The sequence below is a fragment of the Camarhynchus parvulus genome, chromosome Z (genome assembly GCF_901933205.1).
Source record: "Camarhynchus parvulus chromosome Z, STF_HiC, whole genome shotgun sequence".
NCBI classification, from domain to species: domain Eukaryota; kingdom Metazoa; phylum Chordata; class Aves; order Passeriformes; family Thraupidae; genus Camarhynchus; species Camarhynchus parvulus.
The window spans coordinates 59,616,721-59,639,963 of NC_044601.1; the positions used below are offsets into that span (position 1 = coordinate 59,616,721).

Genomic DNA, 23,243 nt, shown 5'->3' on the forward strand with positions numbered 1-23,243 from the left:
TGTGGGCCAAATGTTTTTATGAAAACACTGAAATTGGACTCTGACGCTACTACTGCTACACAGTACTGGCTACATGCCTTTTGTTTCTTGATTTGCCTCATGCTGGCCCTGCTTCTCCCACTCTGATTCATTCCCAGCAGTACCTCACAAGGAGCAGCCCATGTAAACGGGCAGCAGCCCTGTGATTTATGGGGTTACTATCTCTTCTGTTGTATATATACAGCTTATGCTCAAATAAGACAGCTAGGAGAGCATGGAGCTCACATGTAAAATGTCTTTTTCATGTAAAATGAAAAAGGTATTCTGCTGGGGGAAGAAGGAAATCAAGAGAGATCCGACCAGATTTTGGTGGTGTAAACACATCTGTTGGGTCACCATAAAGCAATGACTACAAAGGTCAGCATTTCAAAATGTGTCTTAAGAAAATGTTTTTGCAAGCTTTGTGGTAAAGATGGCTGGTGTGTTGTATATTGTAACCTTCTGCTTAATCTCCTCTATGTTATATGGAGTCATTTACAACAAAAAATGCCTGACATAACTTACAGCACAGGAACACACAAAACCAGCTTCACCAGGGTGGATGTTTATGTAATCTTCAAGAACACTCTGAAGTTTGATTCAGTAATCAAATAAAACTACGAGAGGCACATTTCTCAGAGACACTACCCATCTTTGAATTTCTGAGCTTCTTTATTTTACCGAGCCTTGTTAGATAAATGTTGATGATTATTTCTGTACATCATGTTATCTGCTGTTTTCATTCCACTTCTCCGTTGTGATTGCACAAGCGCTTTGAGCTTGCTTTATTTAGTTGAGGTATCTTAAAGGTGGGCAGATGGTCACCACAGGAGTGCAGGTTTCCCATTCACAGCCTGCACAGTGAAGGCAGCAACAAAAGTTAAGTTTACACATACTGCCCTGACAACGACCTCTGTGCTGAACTAAACAAACCCCTTCTGTAAAGCCAGGAGCAGTTCTCTCCCCTTTCAAACACAAACCTGGCACACTCTAGCAACCATAAAACATCAAAATATGCAGCCCTGCTCTGGCTTTCAGGATGCATGCTGCTACAGGGCACACAGAGCTCCACAGAGCACCATCCTTTAGGCTGTTGCAGTCAATCAAAAAGCATCAGGTGTTCCAAAGCCTCTTTCACAAAACATCTTGCACATTTCACATCACTTTATTCCAGAAAAGGCTAACAAAAACTGAAACATAGCAGTTTTAAGCCAGTGAGTAGAACTCAACAGGGATGCTCTTAGGACTAGGCAATGTTGTCGCAGTAACTCCCAAAGTTCTCTTTTTCCCAGTAAAATCTCAGATCTCTCCTTCACTGAGGTTAACCTCTGTTGCTTGGGGCATGAAGCTGTGTCTCTCCACACAGTGGAAATGACACAACCCGGCATCCAGACCTTCTTGGCACGGGGGGCTCAGAAAGATCCCAAAGGGACACAGGCAGGGGCCACGGATCCACTGTCAACTTCCCCGTAGGCTTATGCTGTGCCCGGGCACCTTTCTGGGCGAGGAGATGGGAGCAGGGCAGCCCCGCTTGTGCCCTGCCGCCTGCATCCCCTGGTGCTGATGCTGCAACCTCTCCTTCCCCAAATCCCCCAGCCCTGCCGAGCGCCGAACCCCTGACCCCGCGGGGTGCCTCAAAAGCCTTCCTCAAGCAGTAAAGGACGGCTTAAGCGGTATGTAACAACCCCCAAAGAATATTTAAGAAAAAAATGGAAGTGCAATGGGCTCCTTTACTCCCCGGGCCCGACCGCAGGGATTCGCTTGGCAAGGCAGGGCAGCAACCGAGCAGGAAGGCACACACACGTGAATGTTGGATGTGTGCGATAAGGACACCCCCAGCGCGGCCGCGGAGGTGTGCGGGGCGGGGGGGCCGCAGGGAGGGGCGGGCGGGAGGGAGCGCCGGGGCCGGCTCCTCCCTGCGCACAAACCCGGCCGCGCCGCGCCGGGCGTGCGGAGACGCCGCCGCCGATCCCGCGCTACTTAAGCGGGGAGGGCGCAGCCCGGCAGCCCCGCGGGGGGATCCGGTGTGGGGGCGAAAGTGATCATAGTAATAGTCGTCCATCTATAAGAGAACGAGAAAAGCAGAGCCGAGATGCTCCGTCCGTGACCCGCCAGCGGGGTGGGGAGGGGCAGGTTGTGAATCCGCCAAACACCTGAGAAATAAAGCACGACCGAACAATTTCGAGGCGGGCGGGGAAGGGGGGGCGAAAAGTTTGCCGGAGCTCGGGCGTCTCCGGGGGGGCGGGCGCGATGCCGCCCTGGCTGCTCGGCAGCCTCTGCTGCGTTCTGGCGGCGCGGGCGGCGCTGGGCGGCGGCCCCGCGGGCGAGGAGGAGGAGAAGCTGATCCGGGTGCTGGTGCTGCTGCCGCGGGACGACGCCTACCTCTTCTCGCTGGGGCGGGTGCGGCCGGCCATCGAATACGCGGTGCGGAACCTGCGGGAGAGCGGCGCGGGTTTGCCGCCCGGCTACGCCTTCCAGCTCACCTACGAGGACTCGGCGTGCGGCAACCGCGCCCTGTTCAGCCTGGTGGACATGGTGGCCCTGCAGCGCCGCCGCCCCGACCTGCTGCTGGGGCCGGTGTGCGAGTACGCGGCGGCGCCGGTGGCGCGGCTGGCCGCGCACTGGGACGTGCCGATGCTGTCGGCGGGCGCGCTGGCCGCCGGCTTCGGCGCCAAGGGCGGCGAGTACTCGCACCTCACCCGCGTTGCGCCCGCCTACGCCAAGATGGGAGAGATGCTGCTGGCCCTTTTCCGACACCACCAGTGGAACCGGGCCACGCTGCTCTACAGCGACAGCAACCCCGAGCGCAGCTGCTACTTCGCCATGGAGGGCGTCCATGTGGTCTTCCAGGAGGAGGCTTTCCATATGGCCGTGCACAGCTTCGACGAGACCAGCCGGCACCTCGACATCGACGACGTCGTCCGCGCCCTCCAGACGGGAGAGAGGGGTGAGTGGCGGCGGAGTGCCCGGCAGGGCTCCTCCACGGCGTTCCGTGGCGGCTTGGGCGGTGGGAATCCCGCGGAGGGAAGGACCTGCGGGAGGGGAAGAGTCACGGCTCGTCCCCGCTCGTGGGGAAACCGCTGCGGTGCTGCGGCGCTGCGGCGGCAGCCCCGGGGCCAGGCATCCTCCGACGGATGGGCACAGCAGCCCGGAGTGAAAACTCTGCCCACAGAGGTAGAGTTTTGCCTCCCGACGGCGTAAAGAGCGGTTTGCCCTAGGGGACCACCTTAGGAGGGCTTTGTGGCGTGGTGAGAAATCAGCTTTCTGCTGGCGGTCTGGTTTACCCAACATTATCCACGTCTGCAGGGCAGCAAATCTGTTGCTTACTCTCTGAAATTTTTTGCAGTGACACTGTGTAGGTTCAGGGACTAACAAAGATGTTTTCCTCTCACCCCGCTGTGCCTGGCAGCGAGAGACCTTTTCACGACTTCTACCATCGGGAACCCCGTCAAGTACCTCGTAAATAATAGATGCATTTAGGGGAAATGGCAATTTCGGGGAATGTGTGCATGCGAAACACCTGAGTGCATGCCGTGATATTGTCGCCAACAGTTAGCAAGAGACCGTGGAGATAAATGGCTTGTAAAACATCTGGGACAGTCATGTCTGGGCTGGATGAACTGGCTTTGCATCATGGAGCAGCAAAGCAAAGTGCTTTGGAACGTGCAGTTTTGTAGTTAGATGTGCTTTAAAGTGAGATATTGCCTAGCAATGGATTGATTTATGGGCTTATCAGAAACACTTTTCCTGTTAGAGGGTTTTACCAGCCACAGGCTTCCTCAGTAAGTAATGCAAAAAGAAAATATGTATTCCAGGAGTGAACTGGAGGGTGAAGTTAAAGTCCGTAGGTATTTTCCAAGAAAGCCATGGATGTACAAAGCCCTTTGTACAATTCTTACATATCTTGCTGTAGAGTGTTAAAATAGCATCAGAATTGGACAGATAAAGATCATGCTGTGTGTGGCAGGCAGCATGGGTATTATGGTGCTGTAGGCTGTGGATGGAGCAGCCTTGCACTGCTGATGTTACGCTGCTGTGAAATCATTAACATGCAGGAGTGTGTGAGATAACTGAGATCTAGCATTTAATTCCCTATTCACTGAAGCAGGTGCTTTAAATAGAGCTTTCCTTTTAAGTATCATTTGGGAAAATATAATGAATGGAGAGAAATAAATGTGTCAGTGCTGGAGGAAACCACAGTGTGGGGAAAGATGCTTGTCAAGTGTGTGTGTGTGGCTTTCCTGATGCTGAGAGCATTACAGCATGCTTACAGCAGGAAAAGACAAGTGTTCACCCCAGCCCCACTCTTCACACTATGCTGACAGTCAGGGAAGAGGGCTTGCTTTCAGCCTGGTCTGAAATGCTGTGCTGAGCTGAGGCATTTGATCTTTTACAATTCTTGCTACTTGCAAATGACTGAACAGAAGCAGCCCTCTTCTTTCTCCTTGTTGTGACCTGTGGGGTCCCTCCTTCTGTCTCACCTCTTTAATTGTTCTCTCACTCCTGCCACTCAGGTGGGGCCCTCCAGCTTCCACTTGTGCCTTTCTGACCTTAGAGACTGACTGCAGGACTCACCTGGCAGATTCCTTTAGCCCTGCTGCTCATGGCATCTTTCAGGTTACCACAATATTTTAAGAGTTCTACACCACGTGGAGGGTGCACCAGATGAGGTCTGAAGATCAGTCAAAGTCTTTGTTTGTTCTGGGTACTCAGTGGAGATCCCCCCAGCAGGACAGCAGGACTTGTGGGCAGCAGCACACTGTCCTGAGCACTTTCTAGAAATATTTTTGCTTGGTTGGTTTCCAGTTTTTAATGACTCATGTGTCACACCTGCTGTGATACTGTCCTTGGCTCTAAGTCTTCACCTTCTCTAGCTTTCAAAGCCTGCTGCTGTTTGGCGTCCCCTCTGACTCGCTGAACTCCCTGACTGGGAGTGGGCTTTTGAGCAGATACAGGATTCTTGCTCGAAACTCTCCCAGAGCTGGGACAGAAACTGCCCCACCAGCTGTCCTGTGGGAAGCAGGACAGAGGCTGGCCCTGGGGGTGAGGTTGTTGCTGGCTGGGGGTTTGCACTGACTTCTCAGATGCCTGGGAGGAAGAGGCACACTCACCCATTCACCCCATGTACCAGGGACTGCGTGTTCAGTCCCTGCAGCCATGTGAAATGACTGAAGTCTTGGAGCCACAAAAAATAATGATGAAAATATGATAAGTAAAGTTAAGTGCTTGTCTATGATTTGTTTGATTAGTAGTTCAGGCTTCCTTACAGACTCAGGTAAGCCTGCTGCAGAGCTCTTGTTGTAGGCTCAGGTTTACTGTGGGATTCACAAATGCAGGCTTGTGATTAATGTATAAGCACGTAGTCCAAGGGATGTGTGTAGCAAAAGGAACACTTATTCCTTTAAACTGGAATCAAACTCTAAAGTATTTTCAGGATGAGTCAATAATCCTAGTCAATAAATTCAGCATATTAGTATTAGAATTACTGTGGTCTGTGTGTATTATGGTGGAGGGAGAATATTTTGTATGGGTTTGCACGTACATGTTTGTACATACACAATGGTAAGGTACAGGTGCAGATTAAATGCATAATTTACATTTTTGGAAGATTGTGAGAAACATACCCATAGCTTATTTGCTTCAGAATCTTGAAATATGTAATCTTTGCTTTCCTGCTGGGTTAGAAACCCCTTCCAGACAGTTAATATTACTTCCCTTACATTCCTTTAGAGGCTTACAAAATACGATTTAATGTATGTTAAAGTAGTTCACCACACACTCTCTTTCTTTTATTCCTTTTGCTCAACGTCTTTTATTGGTGTTGTGGGAATCCCTTTGATTCCATCTACAGATTACAGTTTTATGATAGAAGTGAATTACAAAGGCAGAGTCAAGGAAGAATTGGGAGGGCAGCAAGGAAACATTTCAAAAGGAAATCTCTCACCTATACTGAAATTAAGAACAGTGAGACAAATTCATTCCTGATGTGCATCTGGAAAATATTTGGTCCAAATTTTATTGCAAGTAATTTTTTTTTTGTGTTCATTTTCCTTCATGCTAATATACTTCACAATGATCATGAAATATGTCTTGCTCTGGAAATTATTATATTACTCTGCCCTCATCAGTAGGACAGAGCTATGCATGGTGTAATTCTCCTGAAGCGTGGGGTTGTACTGAATATGACTCACCCCAGCGGCACATCTGGAGGTTTCTGCCTGTGATGGCATCCAACCAGAAAGGCGATAGGAGAAGATTCATTGTGTGCGAAAAGATTCGGCCTGTTTGGCATTTTCATTTCTTATAATAGAAAACACTTCCACCCAGAAGAGCTGAATGTGGTTTTGATTCATTTTTATTGTTGGGTTGAAAATATTTGCGTACATTATTGCAGCTTTTGAGTCCTGCCATGCGTGACGGCGTTCTTGGAAACGTGTGTGCAGTTGGTTTTGAATCACCCTTCTGACAGGATCTCTTATGTCTCTGCTTTAGGATACACTCCTGAAGCACAATCTGATAAAATACTTTGCTCCTCCCTCTGATATCAGGATCTTCATACCTGTAGTCTTGTAAACCAGTGTAAAAGCTTGTAATGTTACTTGCTCTGTGTGGGAGTTTTCTCCCCGATGTTGAAGACTTCACCTGTTAGGATTCTCCTTTCCTTTTGCAGAAGCAAGGAATAGCCAGGGCAGTAGTCCCCCTGCCCAGCAGATCTGGGAAGAGACCTAGCAACCACAATCATCACAGTGGGGTCACGGTGCCCACACAGGGGCACACCTGTGGGCTTGTAGGTCTCATCGTAGCAGCAGAGCCTCTGCTTAGCTATTGGCCCATGATAAATGGGGCTCTGTGGTGTTTCTACCCACGTTTAATCCTCATGCTTGTAAAATGGTGCTTGTTTTTTCCAATTATTAACATTAGGCATCCCATCAGAGGTGGTTGCCTAGGCTTATTGCATGGTCTCTGGAGGGGAGGTCATGTTCTGGAAAGATTCATACCACTGTCCCTGCTGCACAGGTGCTGCTGTCCCTTAAGTGCGGAGAGGCAGCAAAATCTAGGTCAGGTACATAAATATTAGGTAGCTGAGGTATAGGCAAGTTTGGTCTACATCAAACTGTTCAATGGAATGGAAGTGGTAAGTCATGGTATTTCCATCTTTGTCTTATGTCTGCTTAGAAATAACAACAGAAGCTTGCGATTGTGGTCTAGTCTACAAATACCTGTAGGTAAAGGAATTTGGAACCAGAACTTACCACATTCTGCACGGTAAAAACCCAGACCACACAGAGGATCTATTTAATTATCTTCAGAGGAGACAAGGGAAGAGGAAGCCTTTCTGTGTTCACTACCTGTCTTGTCAGCTCTTTAGGAAATCAGCTTTGTTTGCAATCTGTGTTTTCATGTTTGTTGCAAAACTGTGAGGACAGCTGGGGTCAGTGTCTGTCAGCATTCTTGCTTCACATGCTGTTCTCTGAAGTTTTTGAGCTGCTTTTTATCTATATTTCTCATTTTTTTCCAGTTGTAATCATGTGTGCCAGCGGTGACACTATCAGGAACATCATGTTGGCTGCTCATCGGCAAGGAATGACCAACGGGGACTATGCTTTCTTCAATATTGAACTCTTCAACAGCTCATCATATGGTAATGTTTTTCTTGCCCAAGTGTGTTGCAAAGTCTTTTGTAAGCGTGGTAGTATTTTTAGATTTGTTAGCCTCAAAACACGCAGCACTGAGTCCCAGAGAGCACCACTGTCTCTCCCTGTTGTTGCAGTTATCTTCCGCTTGGGCTATGGTGTTGCAGGAAATAAAACAGACCTTGTGGCTATAGTTGCTACTGGGTGGGTAACAAGATGCCAAATATGCTACAGGGATTACTTTTTGGGGAAGTAGCACCAGACATTGGTTATGCTGTGGGTACCCCATTCTGCAGTGTGTGTGCTCAGGTCTGGGTGACTTACACCATCCCCAGCCTTGAGACTGCCAGCTCTCAGGGCAAGGGCATTCCTGGCAGCCTGGTGACCTGTGGGCTGAGCAGATGGCTGGAAGGAGTAATTAGCCACCATTCTGGGCAGCTGCAAGGTTTGGGCCTCCAGAAATCACCTCTGTGCTATCTACACAGCTAATTTATTTATCTTTTGATCACAGACTTTGTCTGCAAAAATATTCAGCCGTGCTGTGTTAAAGGGAGATCACTGGATGGGACACAGGCAGTCCAAATTTTCTACAGCAGAGTGAATAAAAGTGGCTGTTTACACCCATAAGTAAAAGGAGTCATTTTTGTCAATCTAAAATATGGCTTCAAAATGTAAATTAAATGTATTTTCTTTTTGAAATATACCTAATATACCTGTATGCCAAAATATAATTGTAACTGCATGTTACATCAGTGCATGGCAGGGACTATACCTGCTCTCAGCTGGTGCAGCTGTCTCACCTAAATTCAAAGTAATATTGGAGCTATGTGTTTGCTGAGATCAAACATCAGATGGCTGAAGCCAGGGCAAGTTTTGTTGAAGTATAATGTGGCTCTTAAAAGGAGTAGAATCTTTTGCAGATGTAGAGAAAATAATTTCCTCTGTGCAGACTGCTTTAACTACAATAACAAATTCATTTCAAGTTAAAAACCAAGTGGAAGTTGAGAAAAAAGGCGAAGTGTGGTGGGGGTTTTCTTTCTTAAAGGTGCAAAGGCTGACCAACAGAAACAACTGAATTTAGAAAAGGATGATTTTTTAAAATTAATCTGTTAACTGGAAGTTCTTTTGTATAAGCTTTCTGTTACTCATCTACTACCCCTGAAATTATTTCACAGTAAACAGTGCTGTGTGACACACTGTATGATGAAGGTATGTAACTGTATAAATTCAGAGATCTAGATATGTACAGAAGTACAGATTCTGCTACATATATCAAGATTAGCTAAAGAATGCCAAATTCTGCCAGGTAAGAAGTAAATCACTCAAATATCTAAAACATGAAGTTGTGGATCAAGATCAAAGCCAATGTGAGAGCCTCATTACTACCCTCCTTTGCATCACAGATAGTCCAGCCTTCTTGTAGCTTTTCTGAAGGATGAAAAATGTCTGGCTTCTCATGTAGTGTAGTTAGAATGTGGCATTTCCTGACATTTGTTTTAGACCAATTTTCTGCTTGTGGATGTGTTTCCCATGTAGTGGGAAATGATTGTGCATCAAAAGTTGACTTTTGCACAGATGGTCATTGCATGTGAAAAGCAAACACAAGAGAAGTGTAGATAAATTCTCCCAAAAATTCTTGTTCCCAGTGCCTGGAGATACTAGGTTTTGTATTTCATAAAACCTAAGAGTGGGTGTGATTGGGCAACTGGCACTGTCTCTGTGTTCAGATGACTTTATTGCAGTTCATTGTTGCCCTCTGTTCTGAATATTTCTAATTTTTCAGAAGACCAGGCTTATTAAATGCCAAGGCTGCAATAATTGTACACAAATATTGTAACAAGATGACCTCCCACAAAATACACCGTGAAGGAATTTAAATATGTAAATTATTCTAGGAACGCTGTTATGCAAGTGAACCTTCCCCAGTCCCAGTGTTGGGATTTAAAGAAGGAGCATCTATAGTGTCCAGGACAGAAAGTTACATTCTACTAGCACTACTACTTTTTTTAAATTTTTTTTTCTATAATCTCATGCTTTTTAGCTATGTCCATTTGCAAATGCAAGGCTATGGCTAAGCCCTCTGTGCTGTAGTCTCTGCTGCACTCCTTGAATCTAGCACCTCCAAAATGCAGGTGCCCAGCTGGGGCAGAAGCTGTTCAGCTTTGAGGCATCTGCAAGGCTTGTACTCTCTTTTGGGAAGGTAGCAAGATGTGCATTTCCTTCTCTTTGAGAGCAGTGGAGAGGTCAGGTGCAGGCACTGCAGGGGAGAGTGGCCAAACCAGACAGTGGGATGTGAGTTGCTATCCAGTGTCTCCCCTGGGTGTGATGAATATGGTTCTGTGTAAGTGATTTTGACCTTGTGTTGGGAAATAAATCCCTCAAGCAAGGCATATGTATCTAGATCTCCTTCTTAAAAAAATTAAATCACTATAAAAAAATAGCAAAGTTCCTGCTGTGTCTAAAGATTACAGTCCTAGGTGGTGCTGGGCTGTGGTAAATAAGGCTTTCCAAGGGTGGACAAGAAATGTGGGAAAGGTGCTCCTGTGTCTCCTGCCTTGCGCAGGGACTGACAGGAGCTGTCCTGGACCCAAAAACTGCAGGAGAAAGGGCTTATCCCCCACAGAAGTGCAGGGCCTCTACTCCTTCCTTGTGCTGTCTGAGGAAGCAGAGCAAATCTCCAGTTAAGTCCCAGCAGCCGTGCTGGGAGGACGAAAAGCAAGCTCTGTTTACCTGCTTCAGGTGCCAGAGTTTGTCCTTGTAGCTGTGTGATACAGCTGGGAAGCACTGTGCAGGGAGCACCATGGGTTTTTTACCTGTATTCCATCTACCTTAACATCTCTACAACTTGCTTCTCCTGGTCTAAAGACGCAATGACAATATGGTCCTCAACCCAAGCAAAATAACCACATCCTCTCTGATTTCAGATTCCTATGTGCCTCCGGGTCACCTTGGGAATTTAGCTTTAGTTTTGTCTTGGCTCATTTGGCCGTAATGGGGTTTGTTGCTGTTGCTCAAAAAATGAAGGCTGTCTAGATTTAATTACTTGTAAACATTTAAAGGCTCACTGCTTAGGGCTACCATTGTTCCCTCTAGCCTTTTTAGTTATCATTTACATCAAATAGCATAAAACCTGCTCCAGAACAGCATGAATCTTTCCACTGACCTCCTGAAGCTTTGGATCAGGATCTCAGGGCCTGCTAAGGCCAGGGTATGTTTGTAAGAAGGACTTCTTTCCTAATAAACAACCAATCAGCTATCCTGCTTTTTAAAAATGTGGTTTCTTTACTGGTGGTCTGAGTTAAATTGTTCCCTTGCTGTGACACAAAACACGTGTAAATTTAGCGTAGGCGCAGGATTCCATTTTATTTCTATGTATTGCTTTCCCATTAAAAACAGGGCTGGTCTGGCAGCCATGGCACGCATAGTTTTGTCCTTGACCACAGTGGGAGTGCTGCACCATCTGCCTCCCATTCGGGGGGATGATCATGCCCTTCACTTTACTGGTGCCTTTCTGACTGTCCAAGAGGAGTGACATGTAACAAAATCTTTGTGCATGAATCCTCCCTCACTTCTTCTCACTTAAATCTTTCTGCATTTGGGATCTGGCATATGTGTTTGGCTCCAAGATGCCATCTCACACTTAGGATTTATTCCACCCTTTTAAAATAAGCAAAGACAGTGTGGGAGTAAAGTTGTCCTTTGGTGTGCACCTTCACTTCTTAGTTATTTATTCCTTGCACACCTTGAGGAAGGGTCAGTTCTCCTTAGTACTTTACCATCTCTCCAATGATCAGAAAAGGGGACTTTTGGGTGAAAAAGGAATCCCATAATGGTACCTAGTTTGGAAATATGCTTGTTTCCCTCTTTAGGAAATGGCTCTTGGAGAAGAGGAGACAAGCATGACCTTGAAGCCAAGAAAGCATACTCATACCTCCAAACTGTCACTCTGCTGAGGACTGTGAAGCCTGAGTTTGAGAAGTTTTCCCTGGAGGTGAAAAGTTCTGTTCAGAAGCAAGGTCTTCATGAAGATGACTATGTAAGTACTTGATGACAGACTTCAGATCATAGCATCTTGAAAAACATAGTCCTAATTAAAGCAGAAGTGGCAGGGAGACTTTATCAGGATAGAATCACCTGGGCTCAGTTGCAAAAGTGTGCTGTTCCACATATAATTTTTTGGTTTTGGTGGATAATGCAAATTACAAGGACAGGCTTGGTCTAGGTGCACTATATCTGGGCACCAGCACCCATGACCAATTCTCCTATGCTCATCTCCTAGTTCATCAGCAGAAAGGTTAGGCAAAGGCAGGTGTCTCTCACTCTACCCCGATAAGTCTTCTTAACAGGCAAAGAAATAGAGCCTTCTTTTTTGTTTTCTCCCTATAATTAAATTTTTTTTGGAATCCAGTCTTGAGAAAGTTACACTGTCTGTATTGCTTACAGTGAAGTCATTCCTGATGTGAGGGAGAAAAGTGGTATTATTTCTCAAAAAAGAATATTTAAGTAGTTGCTGTTTTTATTTTCAACTGTCTAGAATATCAACAGTCCTTGCAAGTTGCTTTAAGCCTTGGGGAATGCCAGTGTCTTCCAGAGCTGGACACGGGAAACTGTGCCTTTTTATAACCTCTCAAAATGTAGGAGGAAAACACCTTTGAAAGTTGCTTTTGAGCTAGTGCTGAGCTAATGCTAAACTGGGTCATTAGGCATTTTCATAGAAAAGTCATCTGTGGAAGCAAAAATGTATAGCAAATACCTGCAGGGATTTCTGCATGCTGATACAAGTACTTCCCAGACAGTCAGCCTTCTCCATGGGGCAGTGTCAGCTTTCCAAATACTCTTACAAAAAAAAGAGGCTTGTAGAGAGTTTGGTCAGTCCTTAGCTGCAGGAAATGAGAGCCTGAAACTCAAGAAAGCAACCCAAACCCTTCATTTTCCAGCTTTCACTTAGGCTTCCATCTCATCCCTTTTGCTTTAGGCATTGTGTCCATCTTTAGTTCATCACCTTCTGCTTGAATGTTATGTTAAAGAATGAATAACCTTTCCTGCAGTTTATTGTATAACTTTGACTACCTCTAGAAGATGTGTGCTTCTTAGAACTTTAATGCATTTGATTTAAATATATTACCTAAAATGTTAAATTTGAATCACAACAGTGGTTTGTATTATTCCTGTGATACTTTCAAAATCTAGTCTTAGTCTTTTGTTGGCATTTTTTGTCTTGGGTTAGTGGAGAAACCCCACCTCACAGTTTCAAGGTGCTGCTCTGAAGAACCTGCTGAATGAGTTCTGAAGAAGGCTGTGGGACTTTAATTTGTGCTGTTGCTCCCTTTTCTCTCCATATGTCCTTTGTCAGATTTCACTTAGCAAACTATGTCCTTTGAAAACCTGCTATGTGCCTTTGGTTGTGGTTGGTGAGAAATGTGATTTTAAATACTTTACATCCATTCATCTGCGGTGTTGTGGTTTTCTTTTAGTCTGGGCAGTGTGATATCTCCCCAGATAAGAAAAGCCTTATACTGCTGAGAGCTCAGGCTGTTGTCTGTGGGCTGTTTGGAGGCAGGCAAAAGGATGTTTTTCTCTTCTTTGGGGTGAGGACCCACTGCGAACCCTGCGCAGTGCTGATTGGGGCTGCATAGTTACAAGCCCTGTTCTGGGCATTTATTCTGTCAACAAGAACCAGATCTAGGGGAGAGCAAATTCCCCTGTGCCAGCATGGGGGAGATTTTGCAGGCTGATGTGTTTGCTGGGGAGACTCCCTCAGCTGCACACCCACTGCCAGAAGACTTCTGTTGTCATTCCTCACCACATGACTCCTGTGTGTGCTGTCACTGCTCCTGGCTGTCCTGGCCCACAACAGGGGCTGGGTCCTTACCACCTCATGCTTGACCACCTTCTGCCTGGCCCTTAGACAGGGCTGCCTCTCCCTGTGTCCCATTTCCACCTGTGATCCAAGGTCCTTCACCCTGTTCCAAGCATTTCTTCACAGAAAACCTTGAGCCTTTGCTAGAGCCAGGCAAGCTGCATAGGCCTCTTCCTGCTGCTGCTTGCCCTACTCCTCTTCCTGTTCTTCCTTTCCCATTTGGCTTTCTTCTTGCTTCCCTGTCTGTTCTTGATGGGACACAGAGAGCATCTTGTGATCTGTGTACACCTACCACAGGATCCTGCCATCTAAAACATCAGCCCTTGGCTCACAGGCAGCCTCCATGGTGGAGGCCACTGGCATCTGCAGCTCTCTGTAGAGGAGATACAGATCATAGCTATGGGGGAAGGAGGTTTGGTTTCAAATGCAGAGCATCCTGCTTTTAGATGGATGCTTAAATAAAATAGACCTCAGCAGATCCCCCCCCACCTGCTTTTTCACAGCCTTCTAACAATGGTAAAGTAAAATGTCTCTAAGAGAGTTAGTTTCTGGTTGAGTGTAGCAAAAACCCCATAGCTGTGTTCCTTCATTAACGGTGTGTGAACTTTAACTTTCTGGTTTGCTTTGCATCATTTATGATAAATTATACATTTCCCCACTTTAGACAGTGGAAAAGACATGCATCATATTCCCTTAACTGATTGTCCTGCTGCCCTATTCAGAGGAGAAACATTTTGGGGCAGCCTTCAGGATTAAGAAAGAAAAAGCATTCTGAAAACTAGTGGGGAAAAATAAAAAGCTAGACTGAAGGCCAGTTCCTTCCCCTCTGAAAAATTTGTGGGCACCCATTAAGTGTGCTTTCTTTGGCAACATGGGAAAAAAAGTGCCCTGGGTATGCATTAGGCAAAGCTGTGTCCTCCAAGGGAAGAGAGGGAAGGAAAAGTCCTTGAGCTGAGTGGGTGGGAAGTGACAGAGATGGATGTTGCTCTGCTGGATTCTGCTCCTGAAAACAAAAACTATGTAGAAAGATAATCAATAGTACAGCCCATCTCAAGTCATATCCACGGGTGTTGAAATATAGTCCTCATTCTTTTCTGCAAGCTGTGTCCCAAGAGGAGATGCTTAGGGAGGTTTGGATTTGAAGCATTCACTGTGTCTGCTTTTCTGTGTGGATTTTTCCAATGTCATGGGAAAATGGGGCCCCAGGCCCATGGTCTAAATTATCTCACAGTGACCCTAACTCAAACAAAAATCATTAGTGCTGCCATTTTGTCCTGGCCTCTTGCCAGCACTAATCTTAAAGGCATTATTATCTACCAAAAAAGAATATAATAAAAATGGAAAATAAGCAGATGACAGAAGGAAAGATAAGGGAGACAGAAAGGGCAAAGTCCTAAAGCAGCAGCTGTCCCGCTGCCAGATGCAGAACACATATGGCCCTTGGAGGAGTAAGGTCAAAGAGTGTTGGCTGTCTTCATCTCCAGCTGTGAGATCACACAGAAAAGAGAAAAACGTGTTTTGGGTAGGTCTTTCCCAGCTCAGAAGTTTCTAGTGTTTCTGCATGAGTGTTATGCTTTGGAAATGGGGAAGGTGGGAGAACCTATGCCTTATGAGGGAGCAGGAAAGTGTGGAAAAAGCAACTTCTCCAGGAATCTCTCTTGTGAAGTAAGAAGCTTCCTTAAGCACCTTTTAATTAGACAGCATTGAAAGCAAGGGTGGTAGAGAGGTTCTGAGAAAGCATCTTAGAAATATTTGGGTTGCACAGCATGGGGCAATGGTGATGTTCCCTGTCTGCAGTGTCCCATTGCAGCAGCCCCTGAATCCATTAGCAAATATTGTTAGTTTGCTTGTTCACCAGTCTGAGTGTGAAAGCAGCTACTGTTATGTTAATATAACCCAAAGAACTGTGGGCTGAAGCAATAAATCTGCTCAGCCATCATTTCAGCATTCAAGTGTCTCACGTTTTTTCAAGAAACATCCTGTACTTTTGTAGAAAGTCTGACCATTTTATTCTGTGCCTACCTGAAGATTGACTTCTCTGATAAAAGGAAGAATATTTCCAAAAATCCAATCAAATTTGGGTTTCAAGCATGTGGTAGAATTGCTTTAATGTTTTTATACAAATGGTGGCAGTTTTCTTACTTTTGTAATGTTAATGCGTTAACAAGACATTAACAGCAGGGAGTCCTGTTCTCTGTAAAGCAACTAACATCCTTGGTTTAATTGCAAAATACAGGGCAAGCTCTGCTTGCAGACCTATAGCCTAGTTGAGGCAGACAGCAGTGGGAATTGCATGCAATTACTTGAAGGAAGAATTTAAAACTGTCTCTAAAGGGGTGTGTGAATAATTCCCAACACATACTGTAGTTAAAAATGTTTATGAATAAACAGTGTTTCAGTTGAAGTATATGCATAAGCCATTTTTATTAAATAATGCTGAACACTTAATGAATTGGTGGTAGGGTGCAGTTTGGAAGTTCTTAATGCACCTTCTGTTCCTGACTCAGGCCTAGGATTCAATAAATGCTTTTTTTATGTCCAACCCAGTATTCTGAGCTCAGATGAGTTTACAGCCAGGAATATTTGCTCTTCTGAGGTTACAGACCACCCATGGCTTGTTTTTTCTTCTCATTTAAAAGCTGAAAATGTAACTAATTAAACAAATATTTCTGCTGTGTTAACTACACGACAGCATTGTTCACAAGGTGGATGCATGGGGTTTTTTCCTACCCAGAGCCTTTTTCACCCTGAAAATGAGCACTGGGAGAAGGGAGCTGGAGCCTGATTTGCCAGTAAAGTTATCTCAATGAAAGAATGAGCTATGTAGATTAATTAGATCAGCAAGATGCTACTCCCTATTAGAAAGGGGAGCTCTGTTTTATTTAACATTTTCAGCCCTCTGAAAGGAGAAAAAGTGCATTCTAGAGCAACATTTTTAGGTCCAGCAGTTAACTACAAAAGCTTCATGGGAGGTAGCTGTGCTCGTAAAGTTTATCATCTCATCCATAACATCCGTGCCAGACTCTTCCCTGTGTGTATTCCTTACGTCAGCCTTTTAATTAGGATTGCACACCAGCTAAGATAAGGCTGGGAGAAGTGAGCAATTCAGTCTTGTAGCTATGATGCTGAAAATGTAACTTATTCAGCAATGTCCTTCTCACTTGTCTTTTTCAGGCACAGGCAGGCGAGATTAATGTCAGGCAGTCTTTTGTGTCTTCTGACTGCATAAGGATGGGAGAGAGTTTCGAGGAGATTTAAGGGGGAGGGGGGGGGAAAAAAGAACCCCCAAACCCTGCCAGGGAATAATTTGTTCAAATGAATGGTTCTATTCAGCTGCTGGAGTGCTTTGCTAATTGTGTTCGAAAGAATAAAGGCAAACCACAAGCTGCTTTCAGCAGCCGGAAAAAACGGTTTCACATGCCAGTTTATTAACAAGATGAATTCTATTAGTAAAACATATTTAGGATTTTCATGACCAACCCTTCACCCCTTGGAATTAATGAGACTGTCTTTATTTTCTGTAGGAAAAGAGGAGTGCTGACCTCTGGACTGCTAAATTTGGTGAATACAGCAGACACTTTTACACTTTCCCCTGAAGTTAATGCTTTCTCAGTGTATGAAAGACCAGTGTCATCCACATCCGGGTCTTAGGCAAAACTACAGTGTAATAGAAAGTTATTTGCCAGTAACAGATGTCATAAAAGCCAGTAAAAGAAAGAAATTATTCTTCTCTCTTCCAGTGGATTTGTTTAGTTTTTCTAGCCTATCTAAGCATATTTTTGAAGCTGTCTTAAACCATAGAGGAGATAGTGTAAAACTGTGTGTATATCTAGAAATAGAAACATCTGAACTTTTTGGTAATGTAAAAGTTTAGAGTTGGTCTTCATGGTTATGTTGTATATTTTCCATAGCCACATGTTTTTAACTTGGATTTCACTGATATTCACATTCCACTTTACTAAACAGGCACTCAGGAATTTATGGGTAAGGCGCTCTTTGAAGTACTTGCTAGAAATAGAACTTATTTTTCACTAATAAAGGGTGAAAAATATGTCCTCCTGCAAAATTCAAAGGCTATTTCTGGTTTTAGTGCTTCTCTATGCTGTTTGCATTGCAAGCAAACCAAAAGCTAATTTGTCCCATTAAGGTATTGTTTTAATGTAAATTTGTAAGATTTTTGACATTGGTATAGAATGATCTTCAGGCTGGGCTCTGAGATGCTTGAATGAAGGAAAAGGTAGACTATCATTTTGTATAAAATGTCACTTGAAAAATGAAATACCTTTGCCTAACAGACTTTTTAGCAGTCACCTTCTTTTTCTGTGTGTCTTATTCTCTGGGTATCTCATGAAAATATAACTGAATTTGAAGTTTCCTTCTTTACTGAAAGAATATTCATCTCAACAAGGCATGAAGAGGGGGTTTGGGTGAGTCTGTCCCACATCAGGATGGTGTTGCAGCCAGCAGCAGGGTCCTGGGCAGGCAGCTGGGAGCTGTTTTGCTCTTGCTGGATGGCTGATGTGATGCTCTAGCCTCAGCAGCTTGGGTGCTGTGGAGGGTTCACCTCACCTGTGCTGGTACCTTCACACTCTGGTTACACAGATTGGGTTTTTCTATCTGAGCCTAGCAGTTTAATCAGAAGGTTTGATTATGAAGGTGGCAGGAGGTGTGGGGAAGGAGCCATGCTTTTTTTCTTTAGGGATGTAAAGGAAGAGCAATTATTCGAGGCAAGAAATGTGAATTCCTTGTTTGAGAGCACCAGGGCAGAAGAGTTGTTGTCTCCAGACTGAGGTGGTCCAGGAAAGCTTTCTTGCACTCATCTGGGGTATTGGTTGGTGTAGGTGATCCTGAATAACAGCAGGGCAGGGTCTAACTTTGTGATGTTCACAAGTGACAAGTCTTCTAAAAAAACCAGTGTAAGTGGCAATCATGAACACCTCAAGTCTGAGATCTGCTGCTGTGTCATCACATTCATTTCTTATGGCTGAGTGCTTGAGGTTAAGGTGAACCTGGCTCTGGGAAAGGCTCATTCTCCAGAGGGAAAAAAATCTTTTAACAGAAGGGCAGGCCAGTCCCGTGGGTGAGTCAGGTCACCTTGGTGTATGAATGTTGGCAGAACCAAGACAGGCAGCAGGGCTTGGGTGTGCTCCACTCTGCTGGGCTGTAAGAAAAGGCCAGTGTACAATGTGCCAGCTCTGATTTTTTTATTATTTTTTCCAGGGGATATTTAGCAATTTTGCTAATGCAGAGGGGGTAATGTAGTCATCCAGTAAGAATGGGCTGTGTGAATAGAGGCAGTGGTGTTCTTGTGCATGCAAGGGGACGTAGGAACCTGCAGGAAGATGCTTAAAACTTTCCTTCCCTCTTTAGTAGATATGTTTTTCATTAGGAAGAGAAGTCTGGGACAAAAATGAGAAGGTCTAGCCCATTCTGAAAAGAATGAATATATCAAAGCATATTGAGAAGACAAGGAGTGCCTCTGTCCCAGAGCAAATTAATGAGGGGGCATGAGAAGGGGCATGGGCAATGGGAGGAGAGTAGGTGAGGACACCTTTTGCTCTGTGGCTGGGAACAAGGTGACATTCACTGAACAGGACATTGATGGGAAGCGCATGTGTGCAATGCATCCAGTTGGGCCATCAGCCTGCAGACTACAAAATACCTCAAAGAGCAAAACCAAGGAGGATTTCAGGGATCAGACAGTCAATACACACGCAAGGAGCTACAAGAGTGAGTTTTTAGTTTCTTGGAGTGGCTGCAAATCCTCAGATTTAGAGGTATTAACTGTCATGCTGCTGCTGAAGAGCGGGAAAATGTGTTTCAGGTGTGCAGCTGGAACCTTACTGCTTGCTGACAGGTACACACAAATATCTGCTGAGATAGCTGCTGTGCCCCTCCTGTGCTAATGGGATCCTTGCAGGGATGCCAGCAAAGGGGTGGTTAATCAGCCAGCTGAATACCTTTCATCAGATATTCACTATCTGAAAGAAAATAGCAAAACCAAATAGTTAAATTTTAAATTGTTTGGAATGGAAGCATGACTAATAGCAGCCTGAGGTTTTGCATTAGTTCCATGCCATTAAAATTTACAAGTTCATATGCCCATTTAGCCTGGTATTTAATAAAAGGATCATTTGTCATGGCAACCACAGCCTCAGGTGGGCTCTCTTAGCAAATAATTTACTCCCAGCCCAGAGGTCCCCCAGGTCTTGGCAGGTCATACCTTTCCCTCAGCACCTGGATCCCAGTTCCAGGAGTGCCTCCACCTCGGGATGGCCTGCAGACAGAGCAGGGGAAAGGTGGAATTCAGATTCTCTGAAAGCGGAGATTGGACCTGAATCTCCCATGCTTACTCAGTAGCAGGAGGCCCAGGGCTTTTAGGTGAAAGGGGCAGGGAATTTAAAAACACTGGTGCCTTGTGAGGATTTGTGAAGGCCTTAGTACAAGTTCATGCAGTGGAAAGTTGTTATCTGCTTGAGTGAGAATAAGAGGTCACATCATCCCTCATTTTCTACCTCCTCTGCTGGCAAAGGTGAGGTGGGATACTGTTCTTATGAATCCTGGTTTTGTGTGCCTAATTTTTGCCTGGTACTGAATACAGATCTTAGTTTACTAATCCCAGCTCCAAGCATACTTTTGAGCTAAGCACCACTTTTGGCTGTGTCTAAATCATTTGTGTTTATCCAGCCTTTAAGACTGTAAAGCACATGCGCTGGTGGGTAATCTTTGCTAATCTGCTGCAAAGGTCCTTTTCATCAGATGTGTTTTTTACCCCATCCAAGATTTTACCAGCCCACCAGCTAGTATAGCATGTTCAACTCAGTTTGAACATGTGAGTTGTTTCCAAAGTGATACAGTGATTTCTCTGAGTTTTGCATGAGAGCTGATGTGACCTTGAGAGTGTTTAATACAAAAAATAAAATATGTTTGTGATTTTTGTGGTTTGGTGCTAATTTTAGTAATCCAGAACGCAAAACAATTGCACGTTGCACAAGGATAAACATTTAACAAAAAAATGTCCTTCCTGTTTGTCCTATCTCTGCATTAATTTAAACCAATTTAACTTACTTTAGCAAGTGGAACTGATTTTTTCAGATGAGTGACTGTCACCCTGAAAACTGAGATGTTCCTGCTTGTAAAACATTCTTGCCTGCTGACATCAAAAACTTAATATCTAATGAAAGGATGGGGGTGGTGATTTTTTTGCTTCTAAGTGTTTATCTGCAATTTAAATGTTCCAATTTAAATGCCAGCTTAAAATGTTAGCCTTCATTACAACTGTGTAACAGATTATCAGACTACCAATGGGGATTCTTAGAAAAATCTATTTAAAACAAGCTTATTTTAGTTTCTGTATGTCTGTGTGTTTTCAGCTGAAAAGAATAAGTTCTTTAGTATCTCTTGTGTTTCACCACTATGACTAGATGTGTAATTTCTGGAGATAGTTTTGGAACTCATCATGTGAATGGCCACATAGTTTGTTAGAAGGCAGGAAGTCCTAAAAAAGTAGGAAGGTTAATTTTATAAATGACAGCTGTACCTTCTATGGTTAAGATCTGTTCAGTATTCAGGCAGTCACAGTACAGTGCTATGTGCTAGAGATCCTTTGCATTAGCTGTTTATCTGATGTTAGAGATGTAGTATAAACATGGGATATTTCACCTTGGCTGCAGGAGCACAGTAATGTGTTCTGTGATTCTATCCTTTTCCTTGATAGGTGACCTGGGGCCCTTTAGAGCTAATTATTAAGGTGAATAGTATTTGTGTAAATCATACATAAAGGAGAAATTTCTCTAAAATTATTGTTCTGTAGGTAGTTGAGTTCTGGTACAAAACAGTTCTGCTTCTTAGGTACATCAGTTGCACCCCTTTAAGGGCAACATTAAAAGGTAATGCAGGAGCCAAAACCACAGAGGGGAAAAGTGGCTGGGAGCAGTTTGCAAAAGGAATCAGTGGACACAATGGATAGAGCCAGAAATAAATCCCACACAGGTTTTCAGGGGGAAAATCTGGTCTAGAAGAGCATCCTGTTCCTGGAGCAGGGCAGTTCTCAGCTCAGCCTGCCCCTGCTTTGGCCGTGCCAGTGGAGGTCTGGGGAGTGTCTGAGCCCCCAGTGCTGTAAGGCTGTGGGATAAGTGCAGCAGTTGGAGCCCCTTGATGTGAACTGACTGTGGGTGAGGTTCTAACTCTGCTGAGCTGACAGTTCCTCTTTCTATGTTCAATGGAATGAGCTCATTTTGGCTGTAGCTGGACATTTCTGCCCAGCCTGTTAGCAGCAAGCACTGGGAGTTTACAGCCATTTTTTAGATAACCATGAGGAGGGTGTTGCAAGCAATAAACAAAGAATGGGCAGCTTTTGCAGGCAGTGGAAGGTTTTCTCCACACCTTTGTGTCTCAGTTTCCACTGTAGCCTGATGTGTTTTAGCTGATATTTCACATTGCAGCTGCCCTGTAGTCTGGGGCTGAATAGATTTTTTGCTTCAGTTCACCATTGAGACAATCGAGCACCTTGTGGCTGCCCCAGCTACATGAGTATGGGTAAATCTACTAGTTGTTCAAAAATGGGATATTAAGAAAAACAAGGAAGAAGGCTTGAAGAATGAGATGAGATGAGATACAATAGCAAAGAAGCTGGCTTTGCAGTTAGTTTTCTTTCCATAGCAAGAAAATGACCTTCACTGCCAAAACCCTTAACTCCCTGGATTTGGATGCCTTTTTTAAGTGAGTCACAGATAATGCTCTAATTTTTAATTTACTTTTATTTTCTTCTTGTTAATTTATTTTATTTCAGCAGAGCTTTTATTGGAACAAAGGGCTGGCTTCTGGTCCACAATTGGCTTTAAAGTAGATTGGAGTTTGTCCCTGGTGGTACTTCAGTCCTGTTGGAATAAGCATCCTCTTGTCTGAGTGGAACAAAGGCAGCAGTGGTTTGGCATGCCTGGAGTGCACATCAGCTCGTGTACCAGCTGAACAGTGCAGGCAGGCAGAGGCATGGTCTCACCCTCGAAGAAATGAGTTTAATTGCAGCACAGCATCTTTGTGTCCAAATCAAACAGGAAGGGCAGAAAAAAGCTGGGGTCTCACTGTACATCTTATCTCTCTAATGGTGCATGCAGGCTCTTTCATGGTGGAGATGGGTGCTGAGCTGCAAGCAATGTTGTGCCCAAGACTCTCTAAATGTGGGCTTCAGTTGCAGATTCCTCAGGCCAGAGACATGTTGCTTGGTGTGCAGGGTGCTTGGGTGGAGCACACAGCCCATCTCCTCTGCTCTCAGCATCACTGCTGCTCCAGGGAATGCTAAATTATTAAGGTGAACAGTATGTGTCAAGGAGTTGAAAACAAGCAGGCAGCCTTGTTGGAAGAAGCCTCCTTTAAGGGAAGTCTTGTTCAACTGAATGTTTAAGCTATAAATTCTAGAGTGGAATATAAGCCTCAGTCTGCAGAATCCCACTAATAAAGTCACATGCTCTCCTATAAGAAAAATGTCTTAGGGGTTTCCACATAAACACTGTCTCCCTGTGAAACATGAAAATGGATGCAACAGTACTTGAATAAATCTCTCTTATATATGCATAAGGTTTTACTGTTATGCTCTTCCTCTTTTCCTAGGGAGAGATGTGAGTTCCAGCCCCAGATAATAAAGTGAGTTTGGATATATCTTTAGGAAACCAAGTCCTGAGCCCTGGCCTTGTGTTCTTGAGTAGGTGCCCATTTATGTATTTATAGAGTCT

General features: G+C 44.6%; 1 protein-coding gene across 2 annotated transcripts in view; it reads left to right on the plus strand.

The window, feature by feature from the left end:
- The first annotated feature begins 1,959 nt into the window (after positions 1-1,959).
- NPR3 (natriuretic peptide receptor 3) overlaps positions 1,960-23,243 on the plus strand; it is a 44,722-nt gene continuing 23,438 nt past the window's right edge. For both annotated transcript variants that reach the window (XM_030968468.1, XM_030968469.1), the window contains exons 1-3: positions 1,960-2,965; positions 7,538-7,660; positions 11,522-11,688. In XM_030968468.1, coding sequence (XP_030824328.1) covers positions 2,269-2,965; positions 7,538-7,660; positions 11,522-11,688 — 987 coding nt within the window. In that variant the 5' untranslated portion in view covers positions 1,960-2,268. The remainder of the gene's footprint in view (positions 2,966-7,537; positions 7,661-11,521; positions 11,689-23,243) is intronic.